At 47.4% G+C, this 23,257-nt stretch overlaps 1 protein-coding gene across 4 annotated transcripts in view; it reads right to left on the reverse strand.

The window, feature by feature from the left end:
• Window positions 1-23,257, reverse strand: part of GOLM2 (golgi membrane protein 2) — a 523,755-nt gene that overhangs the window by 284,590 nt on the left and 215,908 nt on the right. For all 4 annotated transcript variants that reach the window (XM_085644687.1, XM_085644686.1, XM_085644685.1 and 1 more), the window contains exon 4: window positions 21,575-21,671. In XM_085644687.1, the coding sequence (XP_085500813.1) occupies window positions 21,575-21,671 (97 nt within the window). The remainder of the gene's footprint in view (window positions 1-21,574; window positions 21,672-23,257) is intronic.

The following is a 23,257-nucleotide window of genomic DNA, read 5'->3' on the forward strand; positions in this document are numbered from 1 at the left end:
CTTCCTGGTCCCACCCTTAGGGAGGGACCTAGCAGGTAGTCCGGCCCCTAGAATCCGCTTAAAGGTAGGAGCTGTGTCCTAAGACTTCAGACATCCTGGAATCAACTTAACTACAAGAAGAAGACGGGAAGTTCGACGCTCTGCTGCACAGAGGACAGAAGGAAATCTCCCCTATGGTCAGGGAGTGACCATCTTGCTAACGCAAGCACCAACCAGCTACTCGACGTCTGCTTTGCCGCCGCCTCCCGCCGGAGCCCGAACCCAGAGCCCGACAAGACCTGGACCTCCAGACCTCTCACCGCCCGATCCACAGTCCCTGCAAAGAAGGAACCAGTGGAGGCACCAAGACACGTGGAGCCAGCCATCTTGAAAGACCCACGACAAGCTGCAAGCGCGACAACAGAGGCTCCCTCCAAGTTGTGCTTTGGGTCCTGAGAAGCCCAACATCCGAGCAGCATCTGCACCAAAGGTGAGCCCTCCAGCATCTCCACGATCTGCGTGGGGCCCCTCTGCACTTTGCATCTCGACGCGCTTGCCCGGTCCCTGGCCCGTTGGCTAGTGGCCATTTTGGCGACGAACCTTGAAATCTACGACGCTGGTCTGGTTGCTCCAGACTGGCCCCAGCTGCTCTCCAAAGGAGCAGCCCCTCTGACCTTGCTGGTCAGAACAATCAGCTTTCTTTACTTTCCACGACTCCTGCCTTTGCCAAGGCTTGTTTGCTTCTTTCGAGTCGCCGACACCGCCGACAGCGAGAGCCTGCGTGGGACAGCTCGTGAACCGACTCCTGGACGCCGTCGACCTTCAGGGACCACGTGGCTGCGGAGACAAGCTACACCTCATCACCTGTTTGCACCCAACATCGCCTGGTACCTACCTGGTGCCACGCCGGTCACTGGCTAGTGACTGTGAACACTGTCCCCTCTGCTTTCAGGTCTTCTACAACTCCGATCCACTCTTGGATCCACCGCATCTCTTCTGGAACGACCGCCTGCAGCATCTTTGTCATCAGGCTCCATTGAACAGATAGACGAAACCCGACGCACTTCGAGACCTATGCACCCGCTTCCTGTGGGTGAGGTAAAGCTAAGTCAAAGTCTTAAGTTCGTAGTCCATCCAGAAGACCCTTCTAGCAGTAACTTTTGAACTTTTACGCACCCATTGAAAACCTATGGGAGCCCGCGTGTAACTTTCCTCACTGCACACGCGACCCGTGGACCTCCTGGTCACTAACTGAAGTTAGCTCCTTGTAGGCCCAGCGATTCTAGAGGCCCTAGGCCTTTTCCCTTTCCTGTTCGTGGTACTTATACCACTATTTTAGTATATGGTTTGAGTGGCCACCAGGGCCCATCCATATAAAGTGCAACTTCTGTATATTGTAATACTCTCTTGTTTAACGATTTGTGCTCCTGTGCTCATAAAGAGTCTAGGGGATACTTTGAGTAATAAATACATATACATTTTGAATATATATCTGTGTGGTGTCCTTTCATTGGTATAAAAGGGGGTTACATATGGTAAAACAGCCTGCTTAACACGCTTTAACGAGTTTAGCCTCAAAGACTGCTTAGCCTACGCTACCACTAGGGCAGCTAGTCCGAAAAGGTTGACTTACAACCACACCATAAGGGTTGCTTGGCATGGTACAACTAGTGAACATCATATACCAGGCCAACTTCTCACATTGGTGAGCAGCGGTTGGATTTGAGCTTGCTGTGTTTTACCTCTGTAATCTCTTTGTTACCAATTGAAAGATCATACAGGTACCTTTAGGTACATATAAAACAAGATTAGATATACTTAAGTTCTACTGAACTTAGTTGTTGTAGAGCAAAGGGAGTAGCACACCCTGACTACAACTACTAGATAGGTTTAGTAGGAAAACCCAAGTGTAGGTAGTTGCAACACATCCACCCACACTTAAGAGCAATGGCTGGGGCAGAGGGGTCCAATGTACCCATCTCTGTCGACAGTGACCCCCAGAGGGCACCAACCATCTTTGCTACCCTAAATCAAAATGAGCTCAGGCAGTTGGCAAATATCAGGGGCCTTAAACAACCCAGGAACCCTACCTCTGCTGAACTCAGAGAACTCTTACAGGCTGATGAAGATCAGAGAGCTCTCAAGAAAGCCTCCCAGTTAGGCCCCTTAGGGACTGGAACAGGAGGCCTCCCTTCTGAAGATGCTACTGAGGTACCCCTTTCCAATAGTCACCCCTTAGATGAGAATCATACTACAGAGGATGAAAGTGATAAGGGTACTGATACAGATGGTAGTGGGGATGAAGGGAGAACTAGCCCAGTGCCAAGTGTTATACGTGACCCAGCTAACTTAAGGCTACTGGGGACTGACAATGGGATCACCCCATTGGATCTCCCTAGTGGACTTAACCAGGGGTTTGGGAGGCAGAGGAATCACTCAGGTGACTCTAATGCTTCTCATGCCTCTAGAGGCTCTCAAGGTCGCTCCAGAAGGGGGATGACCAGCCCTCAGAGGAGGGAGCATGAGGCCAGAATGAAGGAAGCTCAGCTCAGAATCAGGAGACAGGAGCTAGAAGTAGCTCTGATGGAAGAGAAACTGAGTAAGGCTAGGCAACCTAGAGAGAGTGGGTCTATACCCACTGGTGGCAGCATTGTCCATAAGGACAAAGATAGGGTCTTTGACAATAGGAACCTGTCCAAGGTTGTGCCCCCCTACAAAAGTGGGGATGATATCCACAAGTGGATGACTGCTCTTGAGAGAGCCTGCAAAGTGCAGCAGGTTCCTGAAGACCAGTGGGCAGCAATCTTATGGCTCTCATTTGAAGGAAGAGGCAGAGACAGACTCCTCACTGTTAGAGAAGAGGATGTCAGAAACTACAGAGTCCTGAAGAGTGTCCTAGTTGATGGGTTAGGCTTAACCACTGAACAGTACAGGTTAATGTTCAGAGACACCCAGAAGACACAGACTCAGGACTGGTCTGAATACATTGAATGTGCCACTAAGGCTTTGGAGGGTTGGTTGCTGGGAAGTAAGGTATCTGATTATACAGGATTGTACAATTTGATGATGAGAGAACAGATTTTAAATAACTGTCAGAACCAGCAACTGCATCAACACTTGGTTGACTCAGATCTGACCTCTCCCCAAGAATTGGGAAAGAAGGCAGACAAATGGGTCAGAACCAGGGTTAAGCAAAAGAACCAGAACCAGGGCCAAGGGGGTGATCAGAAGAAAACAGACCAAAAGGGTGGAGATCAGAAATCCAAAGACCAGAAGTCTTCAACAGGGCCCCAAACTAGTACTAACGAGGGTGGGTCCCAACCTAAAGGGAAGAAGAAAGAAGGTCCAAAGAAACCCTGGTGCAAATCTTGCAAGAATACAACTCACTGGACTAGTGATTGTAAGAAGGGTGGAGCCCCCAACACTGTTGCCCCTAAGGCACCTGCTCCCAGTACTACTGTTAGCAGTGTTGGTCCCCAGACAAAGGGTGTAGTGGGAATCACTATGGGAACTGAAGGAGATTCTGACTTAGACAGAACCCTGACACAGGCAGTCTTGATCTGTGATGGGGACATGGATTTGTCCCTGACTGTGAGCCCCAGTAACCTGGGCAAGTACAGACAGACTCCTTTAAAAAATGAAAAAGTGGCTCAAGCCTACAGGGACACATGTGCCAGTGTCACTATGGTGACACCAGGCTTTGTGGATCCTGGACAGTACATACCAGGTGAGAATTACCTGGTGACCAATGCCAGCAATGCCACTACTTCACATAGTGTGGCAGTTGTTAACTTCTCATGGGGAGGGGTAACTGGCCTCAAAAGGGTTATGGTTAGTGCAGACCTCCCAGTAGAATGTTTGTTGGGCAATGACCTAGAGAGTTCTCTATGGTCAGAAGTGGAGTACAGGACACATGCAGAGATGTTAGGTATATCACCACATGTCCTTGCTGTGACCAGGTCACAGGCCAAAAAGTGCCTTACTGAACCACAGGTCTTGGATCCTGGAACAATGGACCAAGCACCTACCAAGAAGAAGAACAGGAGGGTTAAGGCTGTGCCTTCCCCCCTGCCTCCAAGTGATGATCAGCCTTCCCAGGAAGATGATCTAGAGAACCCTGAAGGAACTGTCCCTGAAGAGCTTGAACCTGATCAGGTTGAGTTTCTGGGGACAGGGGGACCTTCCAGGGCTGACTTGGGGCAGGCTCAGTTAACCTGTCCATCTCTTGAACCCCTCAGACAGCTGGCTGCTGCTGAGGCTGCTGGGAATGCTCAAGGTACCCATAAAGTGTATTGGGATGATGGGCTCCTTTATTCAGAGGCTAGAGACCCAAAACCTGGTGCAACCAGGAGGTTGGTTATACCTCTGCAATTTAGGGGCTTTCTTCTTACCTTGGCCCATGATATTCCTCTAGCAGGACACTTAGGCCAGAACAAGACTTGGGACAGGCTTGTCCCTCACTTTCACTGGCCTCACATGAATGAAGATACCAAGGTGTTTTGTCGCTCCTGTGTAACCTGCCAAGCCAGTGGCAAATCAGGTGGCACAACAAAGGCCCCCCTAATACCACTACCTGTGGTGGGGGTCCCCTTTGAAAGAGTGGGAATAGATATAGTGGGTCCCATGGATCCTCCCACTGCATCTGGGCACAGATTTATACTGGTGGTAGTGGATCACGCCACCAGGTATCCAGAGGCAATTCCCCTTAGGACCACTACAGCTCCTGTTGTGGCCAGGGCCCTGCTGGGAGTATTCTCCAGAGTGGGGTTTCCTAAGGAGGTGGTTTCTGACAGAGGTACCAACTTCATGTCAGGATACTTGACAGCTATGTGGAAGGAATGTGGTGTCAACTACAAGTTCACCACTCCTTATCACCCACAATGCAATGGGCTTGTTGAGAGATTCAACAAGACCCTAAAGGGTATGATCAAAGGATTACCTGAAAAGCTCAGGCGAAGATGGGACATCCTTCTACCCTGCCTTCTGTTTGCTTACAGAGAGGTCCCACAAAAAGGAGTTGGCTACAGCCCCTTTGAATTGTTGTTTGGGCACCCTGTAAGAGGCCCACTGTGTTTAGTGAAGGAAGGATGGGAGTTACCTCTCAAAAAGCCTAAACAAGACATAGTGGACTATGTACTTGGTCTCCGCTCCAGGATGGCTGAGTATATGGAGAAGGCATCCAAAAACCTTGAGGCAAGCCAGGCCTTACAGAAAGCTTGGCATGACCAAAAGGCTGTCTTTATTGAGTATCAGCCAGGACAGAAGGTATGGGTGTTGGAGCCAGTAGCCCCAGCAGCACTCCAAGACAAATGGTCTGGACCCCATACAATCCTGGAGAAGAAGGGAGAGGTTACCTACTTGGTGGACCTAGGAACTCCCAGGAGTCCCCATAGGGTACTCCATGTTAACAGGTTAAAAGCATATATTGACAGGGCAGACATGGGCTTGCTCATGGCTACAGATGAGGGACAGGAGGAAGAGAGTGACCCTCTCCCAGACCTGTTGTCTCAGAACCCTGAAGATGGTTCAGTTGAAGGAGTGACCCTTGGAGGCAACCTCACTGATCATCAGCAGATTGAATGTAGACAGGTTCTACAATCATTTCAACATATGTTCTCACTGATACCTAGTCAAACTGACTGGTGTACCCATGTGGTGGACACTGGTGACAGTCTGCCTGTGAAGAACAAACTTTACAGACAACCTGACCACGTCAGGGACTGTATAAAGGCTGAGGTACACAAAATGCTGGAACTGGGTGTCATTGAGCCCTCAGAGAGCCCCTGGGCTAGCCCAGTGGTTCTGGTCCCCAAACCTCACACCAAAGATGGCAAGAGAGAGATGAGGTTCTGTGTGGATTACAGAGGACTCAATGCTGTCACTAGGACAGATGCACATCCCATTCCAAGGGCAGATGAGCTCATAGATAAACTGGCTTCTGCTAAGTTTTTGAGCACATTTGATTTGGCGGTCCCTCCAACTTGGCTCGGGGCGGAGATTGTGCCCATTTTTAAAAGGGGTTCACCTCTGCTCCCCGCCAATTATAGACCGATCAGTCTGATTGACGTCCCACAGAAGCTTTTTGCGAGGCTTCTGTTGGACCGACTATTAGACTGGATCGAAGAAAGGGACATTTTAAGCCCCCTTCAGGCTGGCTTTCGCCAGAAGACCTCCACCATAGATCAGGTCTTTAGGCTGTCCCTTATACATTGGAAAACAATACAGCTGGAGGGTGGCAGTCTCTATACTGTATTTGTAGACCTAAGGGCAGCCTTCGACCTGGTCCCACGCGGTAAGCTCTGGGAAGTGTTGGCGAATGTTGGGGTGCCAGATGATCTCCTAACCATGATCATCCGCCTCCATACAAATACCTATGCTCGTGTGAGGTGTGGCAGACATGGAGTATTGTCAAATAAGTTTCCCGTTGACAGAGGGGTAAGACAGGGGTGCGTACTTGCACCAACCCTGTTCTGCCTCTTTGTCAACGGTGTCATTGATCACCTCAACGGGGTCCCCAATTCGGATGTCCCGAAGCTGGCGGGAAGGAGGGTTCCGGCAATTATGTTTGCGGATGATACCCTCCTTCTCTCCAAGTCACCGATGGGAATCCAGCGTGTGTTGGATGGATTTGGGGACTTTTGTAGGGAGCATGGACTCGAGATCAATACGTTAAAGACTAAATTTATGGCCTTTAATCCGCCACCCAGGCTTTGCCGCATCCCACGTATAGGGAATAACATACTTGAACGAGTAAACACCTTTGAATATCTTGGTGTTACCCTTAACGAGGAACTGGGGTGGGGTCCACACCAGGAGAAAGCCAGGATGAAACTAGTGCAACATACCAGTGGAATATTAAGGATGATAGGGAGGAACAGGTCGACCCTCAAACCTATAGGCCCACCCCTTCATATTTATAGAGTACAAGCCAGAGGAGCAGTCACATATGGCAGCGAACTATGGGGTCATAAAGTCTTGGTTAGTATGGGTAGGGAGGAGAACAGATTTCTTAGGCGTTTAACAGCTCTCCCTCCGAGTACACCCCTAGTGCCTTTAAGACTTGACTTGGGCATTAGACCCCTGGAGGAAGAGTTGGCGCTCCGTCCCGTGATCTATTGGCGTAGATTATGGACGGTGCCTGAATTGCTTCACTATAGACAGGGTCTCCAGGAAGTTCTTAGCCTCCCAAATGCGGGAAACATTCCTTGGCTTAAATTTGTAAGGAATAGTTTGGTGAGCCTGGGTCTTGACGCACATTGGAATGACCCTGGGAATGCCTGTTCCGAGCTTCCTAAAAAAGCTCTTATCAAATTGTATTATGATTCCAAGGCTCCCTTACTTCGACCCTCAAAATTGCTTGGGTCGTTAACATATCAATTCCTTGACATGAAGACCACATATAGTTTTGAACTAGTCCTTGATAATGTTTACCCTGCAATAATAAGGAAGCTCTTTTTGCAATGGAGGCATGGATCCTTACCAATTCGTGCTTTTACTAGCCGCTGGTCTGCGCTGACATCCAGTATTTGCCCGGCATGCAGTGCAAACGATGAAACAGAGCTGCATTTAATATTCTTCTGTCCGGGCTATACTGAGGCGCGCAGAAAATGGATCATTCCCATTTGCAGAAATCTGGGTTTTACCAGATGCCACGAAGCCTTTAGAGTTCTTAAATGTGAAATGACTCCACACATTGTGTTTTCTGTGGCAAAATTTCTGGGGGCTTTATGGCACAAACGGAAGTGGTACCTAAATATGGAAACATGATTTGTCTTGTTCTCTGTTATTTAAGTACATGTTTGTATGTATTTGCTGAGAATCTAGCCTTGCGGCTGTATTAATAACTTGTACCCATTCTTATTTTACTGTTCTTAAATGTTTTTTATTCATTTTATGCACTTTTATGGAGATTCTCCGAAATAAAGTTTTTCTTGACTTGACTTGACTTGATTTGACAGCTGGCTATTGGCAAATCAGATTAGCTGAGGAGTCTAAGGCCAAAACAGCATTTTCAACCCCAGGTGGGCATTATCAATTTTTGGTGATGCCCTTTGGTCTGAAGAATGCACCTGCCACCTTCCAAAGGTTGGTGAATCAAGTCCTTACTGGGTTGGATGACTTTTGTGCAGCATATCTTGATGACATTGCTGTCTTTAGCTCCACCTGGGAGGATCACCTGATCCACCTGAAGAAGGTACATGAGGCTCTGCAAAAGGCAGGCCTCACTATCAAGGCTACTAAGTGCCAGATAAGGCAGAGTAAGGTTGTGTATTTCGGCCACCTTGTAGGTGGAGGCCAAGTTCAACCACTGGAGAGCAAGATACAATCCATCAAGGACTGGTCTCCTCCAACCACCCAGACTCAAGTTCGAGCTTTCTTGGGCTTGACTGGGTACTACAGGAAGTTTGTTAAGAACTATGGGTCCATTGTGACTCCTCTTAATGATCTGACATCCAAGAAGATGCCCAAAAAGGTTCAGTGGACAGTAAGCTGTCAAAAGGCATTTGATGACCTGAAGAAGGCCATGTGCTCTGCACCTATCCTGAAAAGTCTTGACTACTCCAAAGAGTTTATTGTCCAAACAGATGCTTCTGAGTTGGGTGTGGGAGCTGTGCTGTCACAACTTAATGTAGATGGTCAAGACCAACCCATTGCTTTTATTAGCAGAAGGTTGACCCCCAAAGAGAAGAATTGGTCAGCTATTGAGAGGGAGGCCTTTGCTGTGGTGTGGGCCCTGAAGAAGCTGAGGCCATACTTGTTTGGCACTCACTTCAAGATTCAGACCGACCATAAGCCCCTCTTGTGGCTAAATCGGATGAAGGGTGAAAACCCCAAACTGCTTAGGTGGTCCATTTCCCTACAGGGGATGGACTTTACAGTGGAGCACCGGCCAGGACTTTACAGTGGAGCACCGGCCAGGTACAGACTATGGGAATGCAGATGGTCTCTCCAGGTACTTCCACTTAGGACATGAAGACGAGACTGGTCAAGGCTAGTTTAATGTCCCTGCGTTTGGGGGGGGGGGGGGGTTGTGTAGGAGAGTAGGGTCTGCTATCCTATGGTCACCCCAAATTTTTGCTTTTTGCTTCACTGGTTTTTGACATATTGAGGCTGTGGGCCTGCTAATCAGACCCCCAGCCTGCTGTTCTCTCTAACTAAATTAACACTATGCACCCTAGGTGCATAACCAATTGGAATTGGATCACCCTGTGAGCCCCTGTACCAGTGTACACTAGGTACCCAGGGCATTGGTGTATCTAAGGCCTACCAGGGGCTGAAGCATGTACTATGCCACCCCTGGCCTGGCCTAGCAATTTGACACAACTGGCTGATCACTCTGCTGGGGTAAGTTGGTGTAACCACCTCTTACTTAGGTGTAGTATACCTATACCTAACCTTAAATGGGACACCTGGTCACCTATAAGTCACTCCTATGGCAGGCCTTGACAATCCTGAAGGCAGAGTGCTTGGTTCCATGTGAGATGGTGCTCTGGCATGAGCTGAGCCTGTCTGCAGTGATCGGAACAACTTCCTTCTACCGTTTCCAGATATCGTCATACCATATACTCTTAGGTGCATTATGAACCTCGCGGTTAAATGCTATCTTTGGTTTGGCTTTATCAAAACATGTCGAGTAAGGTGTCATACGAATTGGAATACTAACCCCTCGCCAATTCTGGCGACGGGGTTAGCATTCCACCCTTCTAGAGGGACACGACATGTACAGTACCTGAAACCCGGGTAAAATCAGACATAGCCTCAGCTCCACAAAATGGATGCTGCCACCACAGACACAAGTCTGCCCTCCTGCTGCTGGGAGTCCTTCCAGCTTGGGAGACGTGGACAAAGGGTTTCCTGCCAGGGGAGGTGCGTGCACCACCCCAGACAGGATTTTGTGTATTGGTCAGGTAGGGCTTGAATAGAATCAGACATGCCTGAGGCTCACAAGAAGCCTCGGTGCATATGCCAGTTCAAACCGGTCCTGGGGCACACCAGCCCCGGACCTGGGGCGAGCTGGACAAAGGGTTGGGGGTGTAACCACCCCCCCTTCCTGGTCCCACCCTTAGGGAGGGACCTAGCAGGTAGTCCGGCCCCTAGAATCCGCTTAAAGGTAGGAGCTGTGTCCTAAGACTTCAGACATCCTGGAATCAACTTAACTACAAGAAGAAGACGGGAACTTCGACGCTCTGCTGCACAGAGGACAGAAGGAAATCTCCCCTATGGTCAGGGAGTGACCATCTTGCTAACGCAAGCACCAACCAGCTACTCGACGTCTGCTTTGCCGCCGCCTCCCGCCGGAGCCCGAGCCCAGAGCCCGACAAGACCTGGACCTCCAGACCTCTCACCGCCCGATCCACAGTCCCTGCAAAGAAGGAACCCGTGGAGGCACCGAGACACGTGGAGCCAGCCATCTTGAAAGACCCACGACAAGCTGCAAGCGCGACAACAGAGGCTCCCTCCAAGTTGTGCTTTGGGTCCTGAGAAGCCCAACATCCGAGCAGCATCTGCACCAAAGGTGAGCCCTCCAGCATCTCCACAATCTGCGTGGGGCCCCTCTGCACTTTGCATCTCGACGCGCCTGCCCGGTCCCTGGCCCGTTGGCTAGTGGCCATTTTGGCGACGAACCTTGAAATCTACGACGCTGGTCTGGTTGCTCCAGACTGGCCCCAGCTGCTCTCCAAAGGAGCAGCCCCTCTGACCTTGCTGGTCAGAACAATCAGCTTTCTTCACTTTCCACGACTCCTGCCTTTGCCAAGGCTTGTTTGCTTCTTTCGAGTCGCCGACACCGCCGACAGCGAGAGCCTGCGTGGGACAGCTCGTGAACCGACTCCTGGACGTCGTCGACCTTCAGGGACCACGTGGCTGCGGAGACAAGCTACACCTCATCACCTGTTTGCACCCGACATCGCCTGGTACCTACCTGGTGCCACGCCGGTCACTGGCTAGTGACTGTGAACACTGTCCCCTCTGCTTTCAGGTCTTCTACAACTCCGATCCACTCTTGGATCCACCGCATCTCTTCTGGACCGACCGCCTGCAGCATCTTTGTCATCAGGCTCCATTGAACAGATAGACGAAACCCGACGTACTTCGAGACCTATGCACCCGCTTCCTGTGGGTGAGGTAAAGCTGGCACTCCGGTGCCCAAGTGTAGAGAAACATCTCTAGTGTCTGTGTTTTAAGTCTTAAGTTCGTAGTCCATCCAGAAGACCCTTCTAGCAGTAACTTTTGAACTTTTACGCACCCATTGAAAACCTATGGGAGCCCGCGTGTAACTTTCCTCACTGCACACGCGACCCGTGGACCTCCTGGTCACTAACTGAAGTTAGCTCCTTGTAGGCCCAGCGATTCTAGAGGCCCTAGGCCTTTTCCCTTTCCTGTTCGTGGTACTTATACCACTATTTTAGTATATGGTTTGAGTGGCCACCAGGGCCCATCCATATAAAGTGCAACTTCTGTATATTGTAATACTTTCTTGTTTAACGATTTGTGCTCCTGTGCTCATAAAGAGTCTAGGGGATACTTTGAGTAATAAATACATATATATTTTGAATATATATCTGTGTGGTGTCCTTTCATTGGTATAAAAGGGGGTTACATATGGTAAAACAGCCTGCTTAACACGCTTTAACGAGTTTAGCCTCAAAGACTGCTTAGCCTACGCTACCACTAGGGCAGCTAGTCCGAAAAGGTTGACTTACAACCACATAAGGGTTGCTTGGCATGGTACAAGGTGGTCACTTTAACTAGTGAACATCATATACCAGGCCAACTTCTCACACTGCCATTTTCCAAATGGAAAGGAAACATTTTGAATTACAGGCACAAGTGAAGCTGGGGAATGCGGGACCCTCTTCCCAGGACACCACTGCCCCCCTGGGGGTCGCGCCCCACAGATTGAAGACCTATGGCTTAAGATAGGGCAGTGGCAGCCGCTCCATTAGAGTGGAGGAGCACCGCCTCGAGCAAATAAAACGATAATAAAACAGATTTTAAACCCATTTTAATTAATGTTTTATTTTAATCCTTTGGACCCGCCCCCAGGAATCTGATGAGTCTTAGGGGCGGGTCCAGGGGATGACACTGCTGGTGGGGAAGTGGTGGGCACTTCCTTCACTGCGCATGAGGAATTGGCCGGCCCTCTTAGGGCAGCCAAACCCACATGCACAGTGAAGCTCTCTCCATCCCCAGAGGCATTGCTGGGGCTGGAGAGAGCAGGCACAGGCTCCCAGTCTGCCTGGGGGCACAGGTTGCAGGCGCTCAGGCCAATCCAGGCGCTGCTTTCATGCAGCGTCAGGATTGCCAGTAGTCGTTCTGGGAGCCTGTGCCCAGAAGAAGGAAGAACGCTATGAGTCGGGAGACGGCAGCGGCGAGAAGATATGTTTTTTTTGTTTTGTACCCGAACCCTCCCCCCTTCCTCCTCCCGCCCGGCCCGCCACTTTGGAGGGGGACGGGCACTATTGAGATAGGGAAGAAAAACGTATAAACCAGGGGATAATAGGCAGGTAACCTATCATTAGGTAGAATGTGCCTCACAAGTATATCACTTACCTTCCAACCTCTCTTGACATACATTTAGGATTATTTTACAACCATCATTTTCAACACAGTTGGAAAGAAAAAAAACTAAATTCTGCACTAATCCTCAACTTAAACTAAAAAAAACAAAAAACTACAAGCACTACTAGGCTAGGTACCACTCTCATTATTGGATGTATCCCCCACTCATTGTTCACGTCCAGGACTAAATATTTTTTTTTAAACAACGTTTTTATTGTGTACATGGAATTCACATTGACATAACAGGGGACTGCATTATGAGCGAATTATGCCAAGGCACATAACGCTTCCCCAACACAGTTGATCTTTGAGAAAACTATATTATTACATAAAAACGCACAATAGGAAGGGACTAGAGATTGAGCATTCCCTCACTCTCCCAAATAGACACTGAACCTCACAAAAAAAGAGGAAGGATTATTGCAGCCCCCAGCGAAGGGGCAGCCCAGCAAGAAAAGGGGGAGAATAAAGGACAACCCTTAGGGTTGTTGAAATTGCCTTCACCCATTAATAGATTCATGCTTCATCATAGGGCTGCTAACACACCCTGGCGCCGACCAACGCTCAGGGTAGAGCGCATGTTTTCAGAAAAGATTTGTTTCATGAGGGATCCCTTGTTATAGAAAGTAAAATGATTAAAACAGTCCAAGTGGGTAACCCCCCATTTTTATTATGGATCCCCCTTGGGAGGATTAAAAATGATTGGGTATATTAGAGCGGCTATGTCTCTTTTAACCTGTCTGCTTGTGTCAACATGTTTCCGCCAATTCCAATCAGAATTCCAAGTATGAAAACAAATTTGACCAAATACAGGCAATAAATCGACCCTATAATTATTATTAAATAACTTGACATTGAAAACACTTATGTTTGGGTAATATTATGAAACCCGAAAATTCATTAGGAACACTACAGAGACAGTACAAGAGGACAAAGGGCAGGGGAATCACAAGGAGAATCCATCATATTAAAATTAAAGAGAACATTTCCTAAAATATAGGTTGAACTGGGGAGTGGGCAGAGTTCATGACTATTCAGTAATACAGAGTATTGAAACTGTTTTTGTGCTTTGCTGTGTGTTATTTTGTCTGACAAAAATATGAGCGAAGGATACCAACATTTTTTAAATTGTTGAGTTCAAGTTAAACTACATAATTTCTTTATATTCATTGTATCTTATGTAGCGCATTTTTCAGATAGAATATTTTTTGCATCTTTTCAGTTAAGTTATGTTGTAATAAAGGCCCCAGTGGCAGTGAAACCCAGTAAACCTCTTGTCTCTTTAGAAAACTTGGTGTTCGTAGACCATATTTCCAAGACAATTATGCTTCAGTTTAATAGGGTAGAGATTTGCAAAGTACAATAATTTGTTCCCACAACGGACCATTGGAGGATTAAAGAAATTATGCAATGGCCCAGACACATTTGTAGTGCACAGAGGGACACAAAAGGAACTTCACCCCTGATCGACTGCACCCCAAAATGTTATAACTCAGCAGCATGATTGGAATCTATTTCCAGGCAACAGTGCACAGATTAATAGCAAGCAACAGGCAGAGATATTTTGATTTGTTTCTCCAAACAGGGGTTGGCATCAGAAGGTTGCTTTAGGAAAGGCCATGCTTGAGTTAGTAGATCTAATGCCACCTAATGTGGTTAAAGTTTGTCCTGGACGTTGCTGTCAAAGTATCTCATAGTGGCAAATTATAAAGCACTTTTTATATTCTGGCCAGGATCCTAGTCAATCAGATACTCCTGATCCTGCATAACATAATACAGGATGATCAAGCAGATTTCATTCCTGGTTGCAGCACATCTCATAATCTCCGCCAACTACGGCATGTCATGAACAAAACTGCTACCCAATACCCCAGTGCAGTGTGAATTGCTCTTGTACTGGAGGAGGCCTTTAACTCTTTCCATTGGGACTACATGCATGTGGTGCTATGATAGTTTGGAATAGGCCCGATATGGCGGAGATGGATACAAATACTATACACGGCTCCATCCGCCCGTGTGAGGATAAGGAAGTACATCTCAGCTACCTTGCAGGTACACAGAGGCCCCAGTCAGGGTTGCCTCCATACTCCCTGTTTTGTTTACCATGGCAAAGGAATTGTTGGCTGCTGCCTGGGGGATGCAGATAAAAAAAAAAAAAAACATGTAATCTGGTTGTATGCGCATGATATTTTGCTTTATGTCCGAAATGTATCAATGGACCTATCTTTGTTAACCCAGATCTTATCAGATTTTGCATCTCAATAGGGTCTACACATAAATTGGGCCAAATCATTCATTTTCCCCTTGCAGCGGACTTACCTCCTACTCTGTCAAGCATGGCTCAAACCCCGGTTGCCCACAGAGGCTACCACATTTCGATACTTAGGGATCAATATATATCATTCTCCCACGCACCTTCTCGATGGTAATGCAGGCAAAGCTGTACGAGCTCTTCACTCTCAGATGACCTTTTGGGTGTCCTTGATGCTTTTGGTGATTGGGGAGGTGGCCCTTGCGACATTGAAGCTGCCAGTGGAAACAAAGGTTGTCTCTCTCATATTCTGAACGTTACTCCCCATCATCCCAGTTACAGTGGATGGCCCACTGGCTTCTCTCTTCATGAAACAGAAATCTCTAAAGCAAATTCAACGATGGTCTGCTCCATTACTCGCTGTATCCCACTATGTGTACCCCTGTTAGTCCATGAGATTGCACCAACTAGCCACATCTTTACTCGCCGGGGTGAGGGAAGTAATCATAAAGCAGGGAAGGGTATGCTCAGACATGGGTCGTGTGCCAACTCTTGCCACTGGAGTCAAGTTAGCCTGGCTGATGAGGGGTGAAACCCCGAAACCAGTCCCATGATGCTTGTTTCTGGTCCAGGGAGGACCTGGCCTGGCAGATCGAGCTGGACTATTCCCATGGGGAACAGGGTCAAGACTGATTTGCATATGGCTGGGTCTAAACTCGAATGGTGCTCCGTGCAAAAAAACTATAGATTTAACCCAAAACTGAGGCTGAATGTTTCATTGACTCAGCATTCCATCTATCATCTGTTCCTTTTGCATTTGTGATGCGCTAGGCATCGACGGCTGAGTTAGTCTGCCCTGGCATTAGGGGAACCTGCCAGGTGTTGAACCACCAGGGTTATGCCCCGCTGTTCCAGCCTTGTCCAGAGACACAAGGCCTTTTGACAGAGTCCAAGACTCCACCCGCCCTGCTTGTTGCAGTACCACATGGTGGAGGTGTTGTCTGTGAACACCTGCATTGACTTCCCCTTGACAGAGGGAAGAAATGCTTTCAATTCTAGTCAGATCACCGGGAGCTCCAACAAGTTGATGTGGAGCCCCGATTCCACCGGATACCAGAGTCCTCTAATCTCCACCTCTCCCAAATGGCCGCCCCATCCAACGAGTAACACACCTGTCACTACTGTGAGATTTGGTTAGGAAGGGAGAGGGGTCTGCCTCTGACCCAATCACAGTTCATAAACCACCACTGCAGGCCCTTTGCAGTTCCTTCTGAGATCTGGACCACATCAGAGATATTTCCCTGATGCTGCACCCACTAGAACTTCAGGTCTCACTGCAGAGCCCGCATCCGACATCTGGGATGATTTATCAACAGGATTAAGGAGGCCATGAGGCCCAGCAGCCTTAGTCATTCTCACCGAAATCAAGGATAAAGGCTAAAACATCAGTATTATAACCTGAATATTCTGGACTCGATGCTCGGGAGAATAAGCCCGATACTGACCTATGTCCAGAACAGCTATTATGAAAGGGAGTGTCTGAGAAGGAGTCAGGTGTGACTTAGGCACATTTTTAGTGAACCCCAGCAAATGCAGGCGGGTATCCATAGTCTGGAGGTGGGAATCTATAGTATGGGGCGAGGACGCCTTTAACAGCCAGTAGCCGAGGTAGGAAAAGACTGAAACCCCTAACATGTTCAGATGAGCTGCAACCACCACCATCACCTTGGTGAACGCCCAAGGGGCGCTAGTAAGGCCAAATGGTAAAACAATGAACTGAAACTGCTTGTGGCCTACCTTGAACCACAGGTAACGCCTGTGGTCCGGCAGGAGGAGGATGTGAAAATATGTATCCTGCAAGTCCAAAGCTACCAGCCAGTCTTCTTGATTTAGGGCAGACAAGACCAGAGCCAACACGAGCATCTTGAATTTCTACTTTTTGAGGAAGAGGTCGATGGTTCGGACGTCTAGATTAAGACAAAGATCTTTGTTCTTTTTGGGTATCAGAAAGTAGTTGGAATAACAACCATCGCCTACTTCTGACATCGGAACCCTTCTATTTGGCCCTTTCACCAAGAGAGCTGTAACTTCCTCTCACAGCAACATAAGATGATCCTCCGCCAGCTGTTCTTGAGATGGTGGTAACACCTCCGAATAATCTGCAAGACCCATTTGTCTCATGTTATGGACTGCCAGTGGAGGAGATAATGTTGGATCCTACCTCCAACTACACACCCATGGTCTTGCAGAAACAAACTAGGAGGATTTAGAGCCTGCAGCTGACAGGAGGTTGGTGGTGGGTGACTTCTGGCTACCATTCCCACGAGGTCGGAATGCTCCGCGTCAACATCCTTGCACAACTTGGGAAACCCGTGTAGGACGGTGGCTGGGGTATGGCTGGTGCGGTTGAAAGCCTCTTCCATTGCCACGAAAGGGGATGAGGTGCCACTGAGAGGCCCAAGGATCTGGCCGAAGCCTGCGTGTCCTTGAAGCGCTCCAGCGCTGAGTCCGCCTTCTGTCCGAAGAGACTAATACCATCGAAGGGCATGAAAATGAGGTTGGCCTGAACATCCCCCCAAAAGCCAGATGTCCTCAGCCAGGCATGGTGCCGCAAGGCCACTGTCAACGAAACAGCTCTGCCCAGCGAGTCAGTGTTATCTAGACCACACCTAAAGGTGAACTTTGCTGCATCCCTCCCATCTCTCACTACTTGTTTGAGCACAGCCTGGGCCTCCTCTGGGAACTGTGGGAACACATGCACAACCGTTTCCCATAAGGAATGTGAGAAATGACCCAAGAGGCATGCGGGGTTCACCGACTACAATGCTAGGCTGGCAGAAGAAAACATCTTTTTGACAAGTGCGTCCAGCCTCTTGGATTCCCTGTGTGGGGAAGCGGAAAGGAACGCCCCATGAGATGTTAAGGATTGAACTACCAAGCTCTCAGGGGTAGGATGTTGGCGAAGGAAACTTGGATCACCCGGGGCAGGGCAATGGTGGCGTGCTATTGTCCTGCTCACAGGAGCCCATGTGCTAGGCTTCGACAAAGTGTCTAGAAGGACATCTGTCAGTGCTTCGTTGAAGGGCAAAAAGGGGTCAGATGTGGAAGCACCAGGCTGAAGCACTTCTGTCAAGACGATAGTCTTGACCTGCACTAAGGGCAGCTCCAGGTCAAGGACCTCCACTGCCCTTTTCACTACCATAGAATAAGACACTCCCTCCTCTGTAGTCACTGTTGGTGGAGAGAGCATACCAGCATCTGGAGGTGTCCAGCTCACTGGCTTCCGCAAGCTCCTCATACCAGTCCAATTCCTCACCAGGAGTGTCTAACTGGTGTTCTATAGGGTCCAGTCACGCCTCCCCCTCTTCTGACACGCCTGTAACCTCCTCAAAACTTGCAGGCAAGAACCTAGAGCCTCTGGGTGCAGTCGACCCTGGAATCGGTGTAGATTGGCGCCGTTCCGACTATGAGTCATCGGCAATGAGAATGGGGCTGGTGCCGTTGATGGGCACCGGGAGCATCGACTTCTGGACCGGCGCCAGAGAAGGTCGCGTCAGCACAGCCTGTGCTGATCTGGATCCAAGATACCCCACCGCAGCCGAGACTGGAGCTGTTGGAGCGGAATCTGATGGGGCCTCTTCCGATCCCGCAGGGTTCGGAGGAGCCCCTGAAGGGTTAGCCCACTCAAATACTCGGCCCATGGCCTCATAAAACTATTATTTGAGCGGGGGTCACTTCAGCTCCCAAAAACAGGGGGAGGCGCAGAGTTGGATCTGGCAAAGGCTCCACAGAACCGTGCCTGGAACATCAATGTTCCTCACTCATCTCATCAATCTTCAAGAGACGAGGTGAAGTCAAATGCTGTCTAGACTTCTTTCTGAGCTTCTTTCTAGAGTGTCCCAAGGACCTCGAGTGCGATGAAGACGACTTGGGGCTCCACAAGCAGTCCCTCGACCTTCTCTTCCTCAATTGGGACCGAGAGCTCCTAGGATTCGCGCCAGATGGCGTAGACTGCTGGACTGCAAGCAGCTTTAAGAACCGCTCCCTCAAAGTCTTCGGGCCATGGCCTGGACGTCTGAGCATGATTTTGAGTCATGGTCTCACTCGCGACACCATAAGCACACAAGGTGCGGGGTCAGTAACCAACATGGTGCAGTCACAAGCACCATACAGTTTAAACCCTACCTTTCTATAGGTCATCCTCGACACAGAAGGAAATAAATCTTCCACAAAACATTGTAAACTTTCTGTCAAAGAGAGACAGAGTGGTAGTTCTTCTCTGGATCAGCTCTAACGGGCAGGGCAATGACACTAAGCGGAAACGAATGGAGCCAAACGACGGCGCGCAGGGATACTGCTCACACAAAAGTTTCTGGATCCAGTCTGACACCTGGGAAATTCAAAGATAAGGAATCTGCAGCTAGAAGTCTCTATCAGATCAACCACTTTCTAATCAGAATTAGAATTGTTCATAGTCCAATATATCATACTGAACAGACAACCTGACAACTATATTCGCACAATGTATCCCCAAAGCTGTACAGTTGACAAACCATTGCCAACCCAACCAGACTTCCCCTGCATCACTCCAGCACATGTCTTGGAATCATTCATATAAAAAGAGCTCAAACATACCACACCACAGCTACTTAGTAGATAAATGATGCCTGCCTGAAAAAAATATATCCAGTGCAAAGAAAAAACAGCAAAGCCATCTATTGCCAAACATAATGCAAAGATCTCTATCTGGGCCGAGTTAATTAACCAATTCAAACCATTAATAAACTAGGTATTTAACAAACAGCTCTACTATCCAAACACAGCCACATACAACCATAAACAGCCATAAACAATTAATCAATGGAAATCACAGAATCCTGTGGATGGGCCGAATAGAAGGATATATACTTTTGGATCTGTGATAAACTTAGGTCTACCACCAGCCAGCTCAGCACATATAATCTAAATATTGGTTGTTTGCAGTGAACATGGCAAACTTACAAATTGAGGAAACTATACACATTCTTAACAACTTTCCAAAAGGCTTATAAGGCTAGAGAAAAATGCTTTTTACTCCAGCCAAGTTTACATAGCGAGTGCCACCCACGAAAAAGCACAAGTTGTGAACCTCCAGCTCATTCAGGGTAGCACGCCCTCTGCTCTCAGAAGATATGGGTGCTTTGGCCTTGGAAGCAGAATAAGACTCCTTTTAAGAGGTTGAAAGGACATCAAGTCAAGTCTGGCAATGGGAATAATCAAGGTGCAGCAGGCAATTGGAACCAGAATGCTCTGAAACTACAGTCTATTTTAAGAAAACAGGCATCACTCTGCTTAAGGTCAGCAGCTTTCTCAAGATGAGGGAAAATCTTACTAGTCTCAGAACAGAACAGCTCCTAAAACATGATTATAGGGAAGTTTAAATTGATTTACAGACAGACAGCGACACAGTTTCAAGGAAACTGTTGAGATGGTCTATGCTATGCATGTTTTGAAAGATGAAGCCTGAAAAAGCCAATTGTGAAGGCATGGTACAGATGTGGATTCCTTCAGCCTGGTGAGGACTACTTCCTAAAGCTATCATCCAATACTTTTAAAGCTAACCAGTGGCCAAAAGCTAGCTCTAGTAATGGGCTTAACCCAAGCAAGTGTCCTAAAGATACATCACAAACAACAACATTTTTAGTAGAGTATGCTACAGTGTCAGAATTTTTCAATGTGCCCACATAAGGAACTTGCTGAGGTCAAACAGGTTCAAAGTAGTTCTGAGCATCACATGCTCTGCTTCTTTTACACTACCAAAAATCTATAAAACAAAATTATGGACCTTGTTCTTTAAAAAGAGCTCAAGTAGCTCGGATTGAGTGAACCATAATCAATCTTGGAGTTCAAGATGGAGAATGAAGAAGAGAACAGAAACTTTGTCTAGTCGAGTAGAGGGAAGGTGGGTGAAAGAGGAGGAAATATTTATGATATTGCCTGGTGCAAATCACAAAGGGAAACATTTATGATATGCAGTCAAATAGAAGCCATGCATGTTGTGCAGAAATATTCCTCAAACAGAAGTTACAAAGCATGTACAAGGTCAATTTGTGGCAGTCAAAGCAAACTTAAGTACATTCAAAAGAAAATATAGGTCTCTCCTTCTCTCTTATCAATGACTAAAACTGTCGTGCACAGCGAGGCAGATTACAGTTAAAATGGCATATAACAACACTTTCAAGCAAATTATTAGAAAAACAGGGTAGTTGGTTTCACACGATTGCAGTGGATGATAAAGAAATCTTACACTGGTATTCACGAAAACACTGATGAATCCTATCCATTTAATCACAAACGTATTAGTTATTCCTGCTGACGACATGTACAGGCTATTTTCCCTAGATTATTCCATAGCTGTCCACAAGGCTGCTGCATAATGCCATCATCTGCATCTATGCAAAACAACAACCAGCACTACAAGATCAGCTGCGCTGAGGCAATGAGGAGGAGGAATCCAAAAAAGACTTGCAACTCAATTTCAAAAGTGACTGGGTGTAAATTCATGGCAAGACAGAATCCTATTTCCCCTTGTAAACAAATCAAAATTTGAAACAACTGGATTTAGGAGAGCAGCAATCAAAGGAACAATGGCACTCTGCCTTGCTGGTCAGCATGCAACTCATTTAAACAACTGCTTGGAAAATGCAGACAGTCTAACCATCTCGGTTAATTAACTTGCAAGAGCTAGCCTTTTGCTTTGCCGAAGGTTCTATAGGCACCTGGTCATGGAGTTAAAAAGTATACCTTTTCAGGGAGCCCTTGGTCAGCCGCTTCCAGTAATTTCCCGACACTTGCTTCATAATGTGCTTTGAGTTCTTTGATTTGCTCCCCACATTGCAGACTGAAATAAAACACAATGAACAACACACATTTAATGACCACTCATGTTCCCAACGCTAATACACAAACTGGAAGAAAACGTCTCTTCAACGGCAATTCCCCATCTCAGAGTCCGTAATTAACGTTTGCAAATCAATGCAACACAGCACAAACGGTACCCACGAACTTGGTCAATCAAAACAGCATGGTGCAGCACGTAATGTATGGCCCTCTCTGCAACAGCCCCAATGCCCACTGTTGCTCTACACAACAGCCAGCACCCAGTCCCTTCTTCCCCATTACGTGAACGCACAATCTGACTCTCGATCTGACCATCAATGCAGCACACTACAGCAAGGATATCATGTCTCCAATTGCGCCCTGTAGCAGACTAAAGGCCTGATGTGCGAATATTAAGAATATCGATTCTCAAATAGCTTTTTCTTAATATATGAAACTTTTATTTTTTAACTAGCAATTCCTAGTGGGTCACAAATTCTCAAGATTAATAATGAAGTAAGTTGCAATTTGCGACCCTTTAGGAATGACAAAAGACACACAATTGATGGACGGAATGCAGAACAAATTAAAACATCCACCCCCAGTCAAGAGATCTGGGTTAAATCCATCATTCTTTTGCTCACCATGCCACCCCAAAAAAACGATGGATTTATGCCCAGATCTCTGTACTGGGGTGAATGTATGACATTGTTCTGCATTCTGTCCATCAACTGTTGTTTTTGCATTTGTCACCCTGAGTGGGACGGGTATGCCTAGACGTGGGTCCCGTGCTCTCCATGCCACTGTAATAAAGCTATCCTGGCTGAAGAGGGGTGAAACCCCGAAACCGGTCCTAGGATGCTTGTTTCCAGTCCAGGGAGGACCTGGCTTGGCAGTTCGGGCTGGACTGTTCCCATGAGGCAGAGGGTCAAGACTGATTTGCATATGGCTGGGTTCAAACTGGAATGGCATAGTGAGCAAAAAAACGATGGATTTAGGCCCAGGTCTCTGTACTGGGGTGAATGTATGACATTGTTCTGCATTCTGTCCATCAACTGTTGTTTTTGCCTTTAGGAATGACAGCCACCACAGGGATAGTAGCCTACTGAGTACAGATACCACCATGACTGTGACTGCTTTTAAATAAAGCAATCTTTTTTTTCTCTTCTTTAATGCAACCCGTTTTCCTTAAAGGAAAAGGGGATACGTTTAAAAACGTATTTTTTTTTTTTTTTGGATAAGTGTAAATTTTCTTTTAGGTTTCTTTTAAGTGTAGGCAGTCATCCATGTGAGTACATCTGGCCATTAGCATAATATCCAGTCTCTCTCTGTTCTTTCTTCTCTCATTGCAAAGACAACATAAAAAGAACCCAACATCTGCCCAAACCACTGCCAGCACCCATTTTTATTCATTTATTCTAGGTTATTTTATTATGCTACTCTGTCCCTAATGGGTATTAGAGCACTTTACAGATAAACAACTGCACAAGAAGTATTAGTGTAATTAAAAGATTAAAGCAAAGATCAATCTTTAGAATGAATTCGATAATACTAGTGCAATATGTGTCATGGAATGGGTCTGGACAGTTCAAGTGAGCTGAAGAACTG

Source organism: Triturus cristatus, chromosome 3_1 (genome assembly GCF_964204655.1).
Source record: "Triturus cristatus chromosome 3_1, aTriCri1.1, whole genome shotgun sequence".
Classification (NCBI taxonomy): domain Eukaryota; kingdom Metazoa; phylum Chordata; class Amphibia; order Caudata; family Salamandridae; genus Triturus; species Triturus cristatus.